Source organism: Malurus melanocephalus, unplaced genomic scaffold, assembly GCF_030028575.1.
Source record: "Malurus melanocephalus ecotype Western Australia unplaced genomic scaffold, MMel_1.1 scaffold_869, whole genome shotgun sequence".
Classification (NCBI taxonomy): Eukaryota; Metazoa; Chordata; class Aves; order Passeriformes; family Maluridae; genus Malurus; species Malurus melanocephalus.
The window spans coordinates 88,410-101,093 of NW_026624101.1; the positions used below are offsets into that span (position 1 = coordinate 88,410).

The 12,684-nt window shown below is 51.4% G+C and overlaps 1 protein-coding gene across 2 annotated transcripts in view; it reads right to left on the bottom strand.

Annotated features, from left to right (window-relative positions):
* Positions 1–4,578: 4,578 nt before the first annotated feature.
* Positions 4,579–12,684, bottom strand: part of MLLT1 (MLLT1 super elongation complex subunit) — a 28,672-nt gene continuing 20,566 nt past the window's right edge. The window contains exons 7-12 of one of the 2 annotated variants that reach the window (XM_057385803.1): positions 9,132–9,227; positions 8,319–8,430; positions 7,093–7,192; positions 6,841–6,912; positions 6,007–6,078; positions 4,579–5,172 (exon numbers count right to left, since the gene is read on the bottom strand). In XM_057385803.1, the coding sequence (XP_057241786.1) occupies positions 5,044–5,172; positions 6,007–6,078; positions 6,841–6,912; positions 7,093–7,192; positions 8,319–8,430; positions 9,132–9,227 (581 nt within the window). In that variant the 3' untranslated portion in view covers positions 4,579–5,043. The remainder of the gene's footprint in view (positions 5,173–6,006; positions 6,079–6,840; positions 6,913–7,092; positions 7,193–8,318; positions 8,431–9,131; positions 9,228–12,684) is intronic. The other variant, XM_057385804.1, reaches the window with a different exon arrangement.

Consider the following 12,684-nt stretch of genomic DNA (forward strand, 5'->3'; position numbering starts at 1 on the left):
TCCATGGCTGGTGTTCTGGGAAGTGATTTACTCCAGGGATTATTTATAAGGCTGTGTACAATGTGTGAAATTTGTGTTTTACAATCCAGAAATGTTGTGGTGTCTGAAATGGGGAGCTCCAGAGCGGAGGGTGGGTGGGTTGGGGTGTGCTGTACCTGTGTTTGGGGTGAGCAGACGGTGCTGGAAGCCCAGGCTGGTTCTCCTGAAGGTCTGTGAGCAACCAGCCCAGGGCTGTGCAGGAATTTCCTGGCGAATTCATTGAGTGGGGATGCAGAATTCCCGTCCTGTAACGCTGCTGGGAGCACCCAGGAGCTCCTCGTGCTCTGCTCAGTGGTTCTATAGGGAGCACAGGAAGGTTTGCCTGCACAATTTCAAACCCAAAATCCTTACCTGAACACAGGCACAGCAGCCCCGCTCTCACTCCAAGCACCATTTCCCATGAACAGGAGGAGCACGGGGAGGAGGCTGCTGCAGCTCCGTGTTGGGCTCAGGGCAGGTTAAACCTCCAACTGTCCCTGCTGTGGCTCAGTGAAATTCCACTCACCCGTTGGAAGGGTGGGAATGCACTACTGCAACTGCTGCTCCTCCTGTGCGCTCGGAGCTGTCGGGGTTTGTGTCTCCAATGTTTGGAATGTTAATAAACTCCTCCGTTTGTGTCTTTAGCTCTTGGTCGTTCCTGGGAAGCAGCAGGGCCTGGGGCTGGGGTGGGTTTGTCTCAGGCAGGGAGAGCTGGAGCTGTGCCCAGGGCATTCCCACAGGACATTCCCGAGGGACACAGGACACTGCCAGGGTGGGAAGGGGATGGAAGGTCCCACCCTTAGCCTGTGCCAGTGCCAGGGCTCGTGCCAGGGTCTGGCACCTTCTGGGAGCAGTGGAGACCCCCTCAAATCCCACGGGAGCAAAGAGAGCACCCCACACCTGCCCCAAACACTGCCCTGCTCCTGCTTCCCTCCAAGGGCAGAGGGACTCTCACCGGAGCAGACTTAAAGCTCTGCTGGACAAAGGGACATTGGAGCCATCCTATGGTTAAAAAAATTCCCTTTTCCTTTGGCTTTTTTTCCTTGCCCTGGTGCTGCCTGCCATTCCCAGCTCCACTGTTCCTCTCCATGAGGAAAAGCCACAGTGCCATCCCTCGAGAAACAACACAACAACAAAGAAACACTTCCCAGTTTTACTTTTCCATCTTACTTTATTTCACTTTTTCTAGAAAATTCCTCCATAGTTCCACAAATTTAACAAAAAGTTTAAAATTCAGGACAAACAATCCTGTAACGTATTACAAACATGAGTTTTTTGTTTTGTGTTTTTTTATTTTTTTTTTATTTTTTAAATCTTGCAGTTAGTCTTGGCTCAGCTGCATTTCTTCCAGCTGAGTGAAGAACTCATCTCCCAACACAACTTTTAAAATCCTCAAGTGACGAGGTATTTAATACCCCGGCTCTAGGCAGAAATACAATTAAAAATTCTCTAGAAGTTGAAGTACTTACATTTTTCTTTAGGAGTGCAAACTCATCTTGTCAGTTTTTGATGGCTATTCCACGCCCCAGGAAAGCAACACCCCTTTGGGTCCTTTGAGCACGAATTAACAGCTGTTCCAGATGTGCCAGGGTGGGCACCTGGATGAGCAGGGAGGAGCCTCAGCCGAGCAGAGCCAGCTCTGGCACATCCCCAATGGAAAACTGGAACCGGAGCCGCTCCGGGCTCTGCTCGGGCAGGGGCACCTCGGGAAGGGACGTTGGAACCTCTCACCATCAAACACGGCCCAAGATCTGACAAAGAACTGCTTCTGGATTGTTGCATCAATTGCTCGGCTCGTTCTGATGMTCCCACCGCACCCCACGATCCCACGGGTGGCAGAGTCATTGCACTTCCATGGATTCAGCCTGACCTCAGCCAGCCTCGCTCCCTCCGTGGCCAAAACGCCTCCGCTGGCCTTTGCAGCCAGCCAGCCTCCCTTTCCTCTTTTTTTTTTCAACTTTTTTAATATTACATGTCAGTAATCAAAGCCTCAAGGCTTAACAATCGCAGACCAGGAGCCCGGGAAATGCTCCTGAGCCCTCCCTGCCCCTCGGATCTGACAGCCAAGGACGGAGGAGGAGCCGGGTCCTGATCCCACCTCCAACACGATTCAAACTCAGCAACGCGGGAAGCCCTGGGGCTGCCCAGCACCGTCTGTGCCAGCAGCAACACCACGAAGGGCACGGAAAAGTAACAGAGTCCTATCCATTTTCCTTGGAAAAACCATTATGGCTACAAGTCAATTTTGGATTCCTTTTTTTTTTTTTCTTCCTTTTTTTTTAACAACGCAAGCTACTACACATCCTCGAGGACCTGAAGCAATGCCCACGGCAGCACTGCCCCCTCCTTCCTAGAGTACAATAATCCATCCATGCTCTCAAGAGTGACACAAGAACAAACACTTTATCCACAAAAACCTGTACACGGCATGTTCAGAACAGCGTTCAGCCAGCCTAGAGGGAATCTACACAGGGAACTCCAAGGGGACACAAGACGAGGCCCAAATGTGACCRATTCTTTGTTTGCAAAGTCATTCCTCCTGTGCTCCCCGACGCTACCACATACCCCAAAAAACATCAACTCTGTAGAACAACTAAGTACTTGCAAAAAACCTTTTAGTAACAAATCAGCATGTGCACACAATGGAGAGGAACTATTGCTGGGGAACAATCCTACCTCGGGGTTTCAGGGGGATTATAAACAGTCTAAAAAAATCCATGTGTAAAATACTTCTTATAAAAACCAAACAAAATCCCTATCAATGCTCAGCAGACTTCACCCACAAAGTCACTTCCAGGACAGGACGATGCCACGGTGCTCAGGGACAGCCTCCCATGTGTGTCCTCGGGAGCTGTGAGCACAGGGGTGACAGGAGAAGGGGCAGCAGGGGAGTGGCACTGCCAGTCCCTCGAAAAGGGCAGCTCTGSAGGCTGTGACAGCCCAGAAGTGCTGAGATGGGGCTGGGGGAGGAGTGACCTGGGTGGAGAGGGCAGCAAAGACCGCGGGAGAGCTGGGGCTCAGCCYGGCCACCCCCACTGCTCTGGGGACATGACAATGTCACCAACCTCACCCAGCACGGGGGTGCCAGGGTGCCCAGAGTGGGCACAGCCCCATGAGGAGCTGGCAGTACCCACCCCGGGCTGTCACTGCTGTCCTCCACCGGGGACATCCCGCTGCCACCTCCTCCTGTGCCCACTGTCCTGCACCTTCTCTGGGCTCCCATCCAGCCCTGGCATCGTCCAGCAGGAAAGGAAAGAGCTGAGATCTCTGGCGTGACAGGGTTTGCACCTGGCATGAGCTTGAACTTCCATATATATATATATATATATATATATGTATATATATATACACACACACACATATATATATATATATACACACACACACGACACATGAAAGGTGGTACAAGGACAAAATTAATGGGAATCGGGTCAACATGACCCAACTCAAACAAGCTTATCATCATATTGCCACTTCAGTTGATTAGTTGCAACATTTCCATGATAAAGAAAGGGGGAACCCAAAACAAGGGACAGCAAAGCCGGAGCGGTGCGACCCTCCCTGAGCAGAGGGGCTCCCCAGCACCGCTGCTCCCACACYGCCTGTGCCCCACATTTGGCAAAAGCTTTCCACACCCCTGGGAAAAACGAGCAATTCCTGGGAAAATACTGAATTTAGGGAGCAGGAGTGGAAGAGAGCTTTGAGGAAGGCGCAGGGATTTGCCCACGCCCACCTGACAACACTTGGAGGTCAACACTAGTTTAACTAGAAATCASAAATGGAGGGAAGGGTCTGCATTAGTGTTTCTGTTTCCTGCCTTTTCCTGCACAGGCAGTGGGGCGGGAGGGGAGGAGGGAACAAACCCCTGGCTCCACTTTGTGTTTTACATCGGCGTCTCCCACGCGTGGCCAAAGGTTTAAGCTCTCCCTTGTTTTGGTTTTCCCAAAGTACAGCCACTACTATAGGGGCCACTGTAAGGAGATTCCTCTTTGAGAACACAGAACAAAACCAATCACGTGTTTTGGCAAAGTTATCAAACACTGACAAATGGAAAAGACGACGGGTGAGCCCCTTCTGGAGCACGGGATGCCTGGAGGTTGCTGTCCAGCTTCCTTACACTACAAATTGTCCACAAGAGGCATTGAACAAACGAGTCAAATCTTATTTAAGCGCCTTCCCCTGCCAGAGCCATTAAAAAACAACGGAAAAACACACCCTTAAGATCATAAGACCCAACTAGGCCCTTCTTATACATACAGTACATACATATATWTAATATATATATATAAAATATACAGCTTACAGTTTTGGAGTCCTATTACAGTTAAAGCAGACTGAAAGGAGTGGGACTTTGTTTAGGAGCTCAGATCAACAAAACGAGACATCTCCMAAGCCCAGCAGGAGACAGCAGGTTCCAGAGGCCTCCTCACCGAGCACAGGGAGCTGAGGGTCCTGTCCCCACCGGGARTCACATCACCGATCCCGTGGGAGATTCCACCCAGCTGGAATCCATCCCCTCTCCTCTGCAGCAGGACCAGCAGGACCCCGGGGAGCCTCCTGTGTCCCCAGTAGTTTTGTCAAAGCCCCTGTGCCCCACACAGCGCAGAGCAGCAGGGCCCCGCATCCCGGAGCTCTCGGCGGGCTGGTCCCGAGTTTCAGGGGAAGGGAACAGCGTCCACGCTGCTGCAGATCTCAGAGACGCCTGCAAAATGTGCTCTGGAAACACAGTCGCTCGAAGGGAAACCGAAAGGTGGCGCTGGGCAGCCTAAGTGCAGCACGCCTGCTCTGCTCGGGGCCTGGCCCACGGAGCCGGGCTGGGGACAGGCTCAGCAAGGCGGGCGCTGGTTCGAAGCCTACAAGAAAAGTGCAGCTGGCTGAGCATTCCTAGAGCATGGCTGTTCTCTAAGGCAGTGCTTCTTCGGGTGAGGCAGGAGGGTAAGAAGGCCTAGTTCCATGGGGTGGTTTCCTGGTACCAATGAAGGGGATCTCTGGTTGAAGAGCAGAGCCAGCTTGCCAGGCCCAGCGTCATGTGGCCACGGCCTCCAGGTAGCTCTGCAGCTTGCGGACGGTCGTCTCATCCAGGGAGAAGAGGTCAAAGTCAAAGGTTGTGTTGGTGACGTTGAAATGCCCRGTTTCCTCAATGAGATTGACGATCTGGACACAAGGGGGATGCRTGTGAGGACAGCACAGAGGGCAGCAGGGACAGAGAGCCTGTCCAGGCCTTTCCCACCCCTTTAGAACAGCCTTGGACTGGAGGATGTTTCACAGCAGGAAGGGAATCCTCTCCCAAAAAAGCAAACYAGCTCCTCCTGCATGCCTGACTGGCTCAGACTGAACAGTGATGGGGGCACACTTCTGTCTTTTTAATCATAAAATCCCAGGATATCCTGAACTGAAAGTGACCCTCAGGGATCATCAATCCCACCCTGTTCCTGCCCAGACCCCCCAACAACCCCACCCTGTTCATCCCTGACAGCGCTGTCCAAACGCTCCTGCAGCTCTGGCAGCCTCGGGGCCGGGACCATTCCCTGGGGAGCCTGGGCAGTGCCAGCACCCTCTGGRGACAGAAGAACCTTTCCCTGAGATCCATCCCAAGCCCTGACACAGCTCCAGCCATTCCCTGGCAGTGCCCAGCACCCTCTGGGGACAGAAGAACCTTTCCCTGAGATCCATCCCAAGCCCTGACACAGCTCCAGCCGTTCCCTGGGCTCCTGGCCCTGTCCCAGAGCAGAGCTCAGCCCCTGCCCCTCCGCCTCCCCTTGGGAGGAAGCTGTCAATCAACCCAAGCTGTCAATCAACCCAAGCTATCAATCAACCCAGGAGATTCCATCTTTGGGCCCACACCACACTCCTTTCTAATTTCCAACGATAACACCCCATCCACAGCTGATTTTTTCTTTTCCACATCTCTGCTTTCCAAGGCAGGCAGAAGCTCTSTGGAAGGTTCTGGCTGAGCCCCCCAGAGGACAGCAGGGACAGGGTCAGTACCTGCTGGAGAACGTTGCGCTCCCGTAGTGCCATGAGTCGCCTGTGGAGCTCCACCAGCTCRTCCGTGTAGGCCTGTGCAGGAGCAGGAACACAAACAGGGACACGTGGAGGGTTTGAAGGATGCCAAAGGGACTTCCCCTTTCAGACATTCCCAATCTTTCCCTACTTCTTCACCACCTCCTCCTCTTTCTCAAGTACTGCGAGACCAAAGACTTAAATATAAGAGGTTTGAAGGCCATTTTTTTTTWAAATTTCGTGACACTCACACCTGTAACCAGCTCCAAGAACTGGGCAGAACCTTTAAGGACCTCAGTGAGGTGAAGTTCACCTTGGTGATCCTCAATGTGAGCTCCTCATCAATGAGTTCTACTAATTAACTCCAAATTACCTGAAAACACCTGTATCAGTGACCAGCACCCCAGCAACCTGCTGTGCAATGATTTGTGTTTAGGTAAGGAAAAGTTCTTGGGTGTGCATTGTATTCCCAGGTAGTTTTACAGGAAATGAAGKATTGTTCACAGGTTCAGCATGCTCATTGTTCTTAGGTAAGATGGGTTTGGGTTTGTTTTTTGATTTGAGTTTTACTTAGACAGCCAGCACCAGGTCTGTATCAGCAGAACTGAACTCACTAAATTAATGGGATCAGTGAATCCCAGAATGGATACTGCTCTGCTCTTCTTGGAAGCAAGGAAGGAGGGAAWTTCATTGAACAAAGAAAGGTTCCAGGGCCTCCCCACCCTGACAGCCCACAATCCCTTCCCAATATCCCATCCATCCCTGCCTCTGGCACTGGGAAGCCATTCCCTGTGTCCTGTCCCTCTCCACAGGACACACCTTGTCATACGTTCCCTTCTTCAGGATCTTCTCTGGCTTGTTACAAGACTCYGGGCTTTTCCTTCCAGATGCCTGAGAGAAAAAGAAGCCAACAACAGGACTGAAATTAGCTCAGAAAACACAGAGGTGTCAAAAGGGAGGAATCACCTGTGTGCTGAGGACAGGAACAGGGGAATGTGGTTCAAGGAAGAATTTCCAGTGCAGGAAGAGGAGAGGTGGGAAGCAGAGCTGTGRGAARGGGGGATTTCATACCTTGTTGTTTGCTGGGGGCAGTTTCTGCCCAGGAGGYGGCTCCCGGCTGGGCGGGCAGGAGTCGGCGCTGTTGTCACTGTCACTGTCACTGAGGCTCAGTCTGAAAAACCACCAGCACAGAATGAGCATCAGCAGGGACAGCAAATTCATCAGCTGCCAGCTGAAACACACAAAGCTCAGTGAAATTGGCTTCTTTATCACACACTGCTACACTGGCTGGCAGGATGGGTGGCTGGAATCCCGTTTTTCCCAGCTGAGATCACCTGGCATTGCCTGGCAGGCAGGGCAGGGAGGTTTAATTGGCACATTGCAGGCAGCAGCTCAACTCTCACACACAATTCCCTTACAACAACTAAGCACCACTTGATTTTCACAGCAATTCCTCCCAGAGTCACCAAGTACCTGCATGTGAGGCTCAGCAACACCTCCACAGGCAAAAAATGCATTTAGTGCTGCTGCTAGGACATCTGAAATTTCCCAGTCATTCTCATTTTCCTACAGATACAGCAGGGATCCTTCCTGTGATGACCCTGAAAACTGGTTATCCCCTAAAGGTCTACAGAAACACCCTTCAAAGTCTCCCCAGCCGTGTTGATAATGACAAGTGCAATAATGGATTTTTGTTTGTTGTGGCAAACACCAGCAGCATTTCCAATTTGCAGCTGCTCTCTGGGCCGAGCATTTGGGTCCAGGTATTCACTGAGACTGMAGGTTTGGGCTGTAACAGCATTTGCTGAGGGGAGAAGCATGAAATTCAGTATTTCCAGAGACAGAGGCAGGAAACAGCTGTAACTGAGTCCCAGAAGAGGGGAGCAGCTGACACAGGATGGGCAGAGGGTGACTCTTGAGCCCTGCCAGTCCCAGGGCAGCACACACTGCCTGTCCCCTCCACATCCCTGATCTGTGCAGATCAAAGGTGTCACACTGCAGCAGCTCAGCACAGATCTGAGGGTCACAGTTAGGTGACTGCACTCACTGACACCTGCCAGCTCAGCCCAGCATTTCCCAGTGCCTCCCTCTGTTTGTGCTCCCTCTGTTTGTGCTCCCTCTGTCAGTGCCTCTCTCTGGGCTCCTCAGCCAGCTCTGTTGTCACCAGCTCTGTGTGTGAGTGACCCCACAGCTCTGCCCTTCCTCCCCTCTCACACAGAGCCCCAGCCCTTTGATTGCTCCCTCCAAACACCAAATGCAGAGGCCAAGGAGCATCTCTGTTCCGGATTTGTTACCACCTGGAATCCCGGCTGACRGGGTTGGCTTTGACTGCTGCCTCCTCTCCAGAGGAGCTGTCATCATCATCCGACTCCTCCGACTGCAGATCCTCCACCATGGAGCGCAGGGGGCCTGGGGGCACAGGGAGAAGGGAATTCAGCACCAGGGCACAGTCAGCAGAACTCCACCCCAAGGCCTGAATCTAAACTGAGACACATCCTGATTCCCAGTACGAGGTCACTGGGAAAGGACACCCTGTCCCATGCTCRCAGCAGAGCTGACAAACTTTACAACTCCCTCCCCTCCTTTCCCTTCCCAAATGAGAACAAAAGGACATATCTTTCATGGTGTGGGGCTGATTTAAATGTCACTTGAGACAGTAGCAGCACAGCATTTGCTGCAGTTGGAACATTTACTATTGCCAGAGTTTCTGGGTTATCAGTGGAGGCAYCTGAGAAAGGAGCTGTTACACACTGGCAAAGTGATGAATGGCACATTTATAATTCTTAATAAAACATAGATGAGATTGGAGGAGAACTGTTCTGGTGATTCTACAGATCAGGCACCAGCAAGACATTTATAAACCAAAGCCAAAAGGGAAAGAAYCAAATCCAGAGGGATTCCCTACTCATAAATTAGCTGCCAAGAGAAGAAAAATACTTGTTCATGATCTTACGACATTATTGCCTTTTCTTGCTGAAGCATCACAGCTCCAACACATGGCTGCATGCAAGAAACTGTATTATTATAGTGCTGGAAAARCAGATTTAATTCTCTTGAGTCTTTAAAGGTTATACAAGGAAGGTTTCAACAAATTATTTCTGGCAACACACCTTGACTGTGGTTCTGAGATGGCTCGAAATCAGAGTCAGAGCTGGAGTCGGAGCTGGAGCTGGAGTTGGAAGGGCTGGACTGGACAGACTTAACCCCCCATAAAAGGGAAAAAAAGAAAAAGAATCTTAATCTTTCTAATCCAGAAAATCAGAGCACAAAGCACTGTGAGACAGGAGCATTTGAGCACTCTATAACATCACCCATCACTGAACGTAGTTCTTGGGATTACAGAAACAAACTAAATGTGAGGTGAATAAAAACATTTATGGATGTTTGGCAGGATGTAGCTGAGAACTGCTGGGAGCAACATCAAGGACTCCCACCAAACCCCTTCACATCATGAGGTTCAGATCCCCCAAAGGATGATRTGGAGCATCTGAAAAACACTGAAATGAGTACCCCTTACTGTGAAGTGTGACAGATGTGCACCACAAAACCCAGAATTACCCAAGATCTCTTTAAGTGTCTATTTACTGTACTCACTGAGGTTCCCTCTGAACATCTCACAGTGATCCCTCAATGGAATCACAGAGTCATGAATTGGTTTGAGTTGGAAAGRACCTTAAAGATAATTTRAACYAATCCACTGTCCCAGGTGGGATAACCCATCCAGCCTGGCCTGGGACACTGCCAGGGATCCAGGGGCAGCCACAGCTGCTCTGGGCACCCTGTGCCAGGGCCTSCCCACCCTCCCAGCCASGAATTCCTTCCCARTATCCAATCTAACCCTACTCTSTCAGTTTGAAGCCACTGTCCCTTGTCCTGTCWCTCCAGACCCTTATAAATAGTTTATCTTTCCTGTAGCTCCCTCCAGGCACYGAAAGGCCACAAYTGGGTCACCCCAAAGCTTCTCATCTCCAGTAAACAATTCAAATTCTCCCAACCTCTCCTAACAAACATGGAGAGATGTCTATTCCAATGAGCCCACGTGACTCCAAAACTAATTCTAAATTATTATTATTGTATCCTAAAACCAGTCATTTCTCCACCAGTTTCCACTTAATCATGAAAATAACACAGAGCAGCTCAAGCTTTGTGTGGCCAACTTGTGTCAGCACTCAGCAGAAACACCAGGAGTATCCTGTGAAATGAGAGTGAGTGAAAAGTAAATTAAATGTGGGTAACAGCAGCATCCAGAAGGGAAATTTGRGTGAAACTGGGAAGTTTTAATCTTAAATTCGACGCTGAACAGCAATAGCCTGCAATAGCCCCGGGGACCGCAAGAGGGTAGCAGAGGCCACAGCAACTCCCTCCGACCCCAAACGGTTCCTAAAATCCCCTGAAAATGTTGGGGACTCAGCAGGTTCTAGTTTAAAGATTCTCAAAGTACAGTAGTATCTTGCCTTTTGAAAAGTAATTCCCTGGAAATCAGTATTTCAGTTGCACTGTTTCATTCCTAGGAATCCACTTACTACTACTGCTGCCAAATCCTGATGCTGGAAGAATCCCACATTCCCATAAACTCCATTACAGGAAGGGTTAATGCTATAAAAACCTTGTGACGGGCACAAGAGGCACACTGGCAGTTTTGGCAATTGATAAGTGGAAGTGGCAGCAGAAAGTTTCATTCCAATACCACCCTTCTTTATAATTTATCACAGAATCCCAGAGCCCTTTACGTTGGGAAAGCCCTCCAAGATCAAGTCCAAGCTGTCCCCATCCCACCTTGTCACCAGCCCAGGGCTCTGATTTCCACATCCAGCCCTTCCTTGGGCACCTCCAGGGATGAACACTCCAAACCTCCCTGGGCAGCCCCTGCCAAGGCCTGACCACCCTTCCCATGAAGGAATTCCTCCTGATGTCCATCCTATTCCTCCCCTGTTCCAGCCTGAGGCCGTTCCCTCTCCTCCTGTCCCTGTTCCCTGGAGCAGAGCCCGATCCCCCCGGCTGCCCCCTCCTGTCAGGGAGTTGTGCAGAGCCACAAGGTCCCCCCTGATCCCCCCTTTCCAGGCTGAGCCCCTTTCCCAGCTCCCTCAGTCTCTCCTGGTGCTCCAGACCCTTCCCCAGCTCCATTCCCAACCCTGGATACACTCCAGCCCCTCCATGTCTTTCTTGTCATGAGGGGCCCAGATCAGACACAGCACTTGAGGTGTGGCCTTGCAGAGCCCAGCACAGAGGGACAATCCCTGCCCTGGGCCTGCTGCCACACCATCACCCAGGTATTGGCAAGRGTTTCATTTACTCCACTGTAATAAAGGGGGAAATGTGTCAAAGAGGGTGTTAGAGCCTTTGGGAAGGGTTCAGRAGCAAGGGAGAATAATTTAACAATACCAATATCAAATCTGTTGCCACACTGCAGCCTGGTTGTTGGAAATTCCAATATGGAAGTGGAGAGCAGAGACCAGGCTGTCCAGAGAAGCTGTGGCTGCCCCTGGATWTCTGGGAGTGTCCAAGGCCAGGATGGATGTGGCTTGGAGCAMCCTGGGATAGTGGAAAGTGACCCTACCCATAGCAGGGGATAGAGTGGGATGTTCTTTAAGGTCCCTTCCAAACCATTCTGGCATTTATGAACATTTTCAAGCAAAGGGAGCACAGCTCTTGTGTCTGACCCACATCTCCAATCCTATATCCCTACATCCCTCATTCCTGGTAATCTGCAGATCTTCCCTTAAAATGACCCAACAGGACCTAAGCAGCAGAAGTTGGAGACAACCCCCATCTCCTTTTGCCAGAGCTCTTTCAGGCAGAGGAGGATGCAGCTGGACATGCTCCGTGTGCTCCGTGACTGTCACCGGGATGTGACCAAAGCACACGCCGACAATGGCAAAAAACAGCGCTGCCTCCCATCCCTGCCTCCCCCTATTGTCAGCATCGAGGCAGCCAAGCATGAGGCCAGTTCAGGGAACTGGACTTGATGGGGGAAAGAAAAGAAAAAAAAAAATGTTAAAAAGCCCCAGAAAAGAGAAGGAGCTGAAATAGCAGAAGAAACTCTTTCATCCTACTGCAGAGTCCTCCTCTGAGCTCCCAGAGCAGGAGCTCAAGTGGGAGCAGGGCTGCTCCTCTGCACRGCAGCCAAAGATGTCAGCTGGGAGCCACCGTGGAGCTGCAGCCCCGGAGCTGTTGCACAACCCCTTGGCTGCAGCAGCAAAGCTGATTTAAGAGTTTCCAGGCCCTGCTCCACCTCCAGCTGCTCCCTCACTTTAGTGCTGTGGCTCCCACCCGGCTCCACAGYGGCTGTGCCAGGAGAAATCCTGGAGCTGTGGTGCTGGGAGCAGGGAGATCSCCCCAGGGTGCAGAAGGAGCTSCAGTGTGCTGTGCCAGTGCTTTATRCAGCTGTGCCCCTGGGGTCAGCTCCACAGAAAGCTCAGCTGGTGTGAATGGCAGCTGCCACCATTCCCTGTCTGTCACCCCGGGTATCCCTGCCCTCCCCAAATTGTGCTGTCCAGCACCCAACACACACAGGGGCTGGAGCAGGGGAGGACACTCTGGGATCAGGACAGGCTGCAGCAGATGCTGAGGCCCCACTGGCACAGGCTGTGGTTTCAGGGCCAGCCTGAGCAGCACGATCAGCTTACACTGCCCKGGATGGAGAGGGGATGGTGACACTGCAGG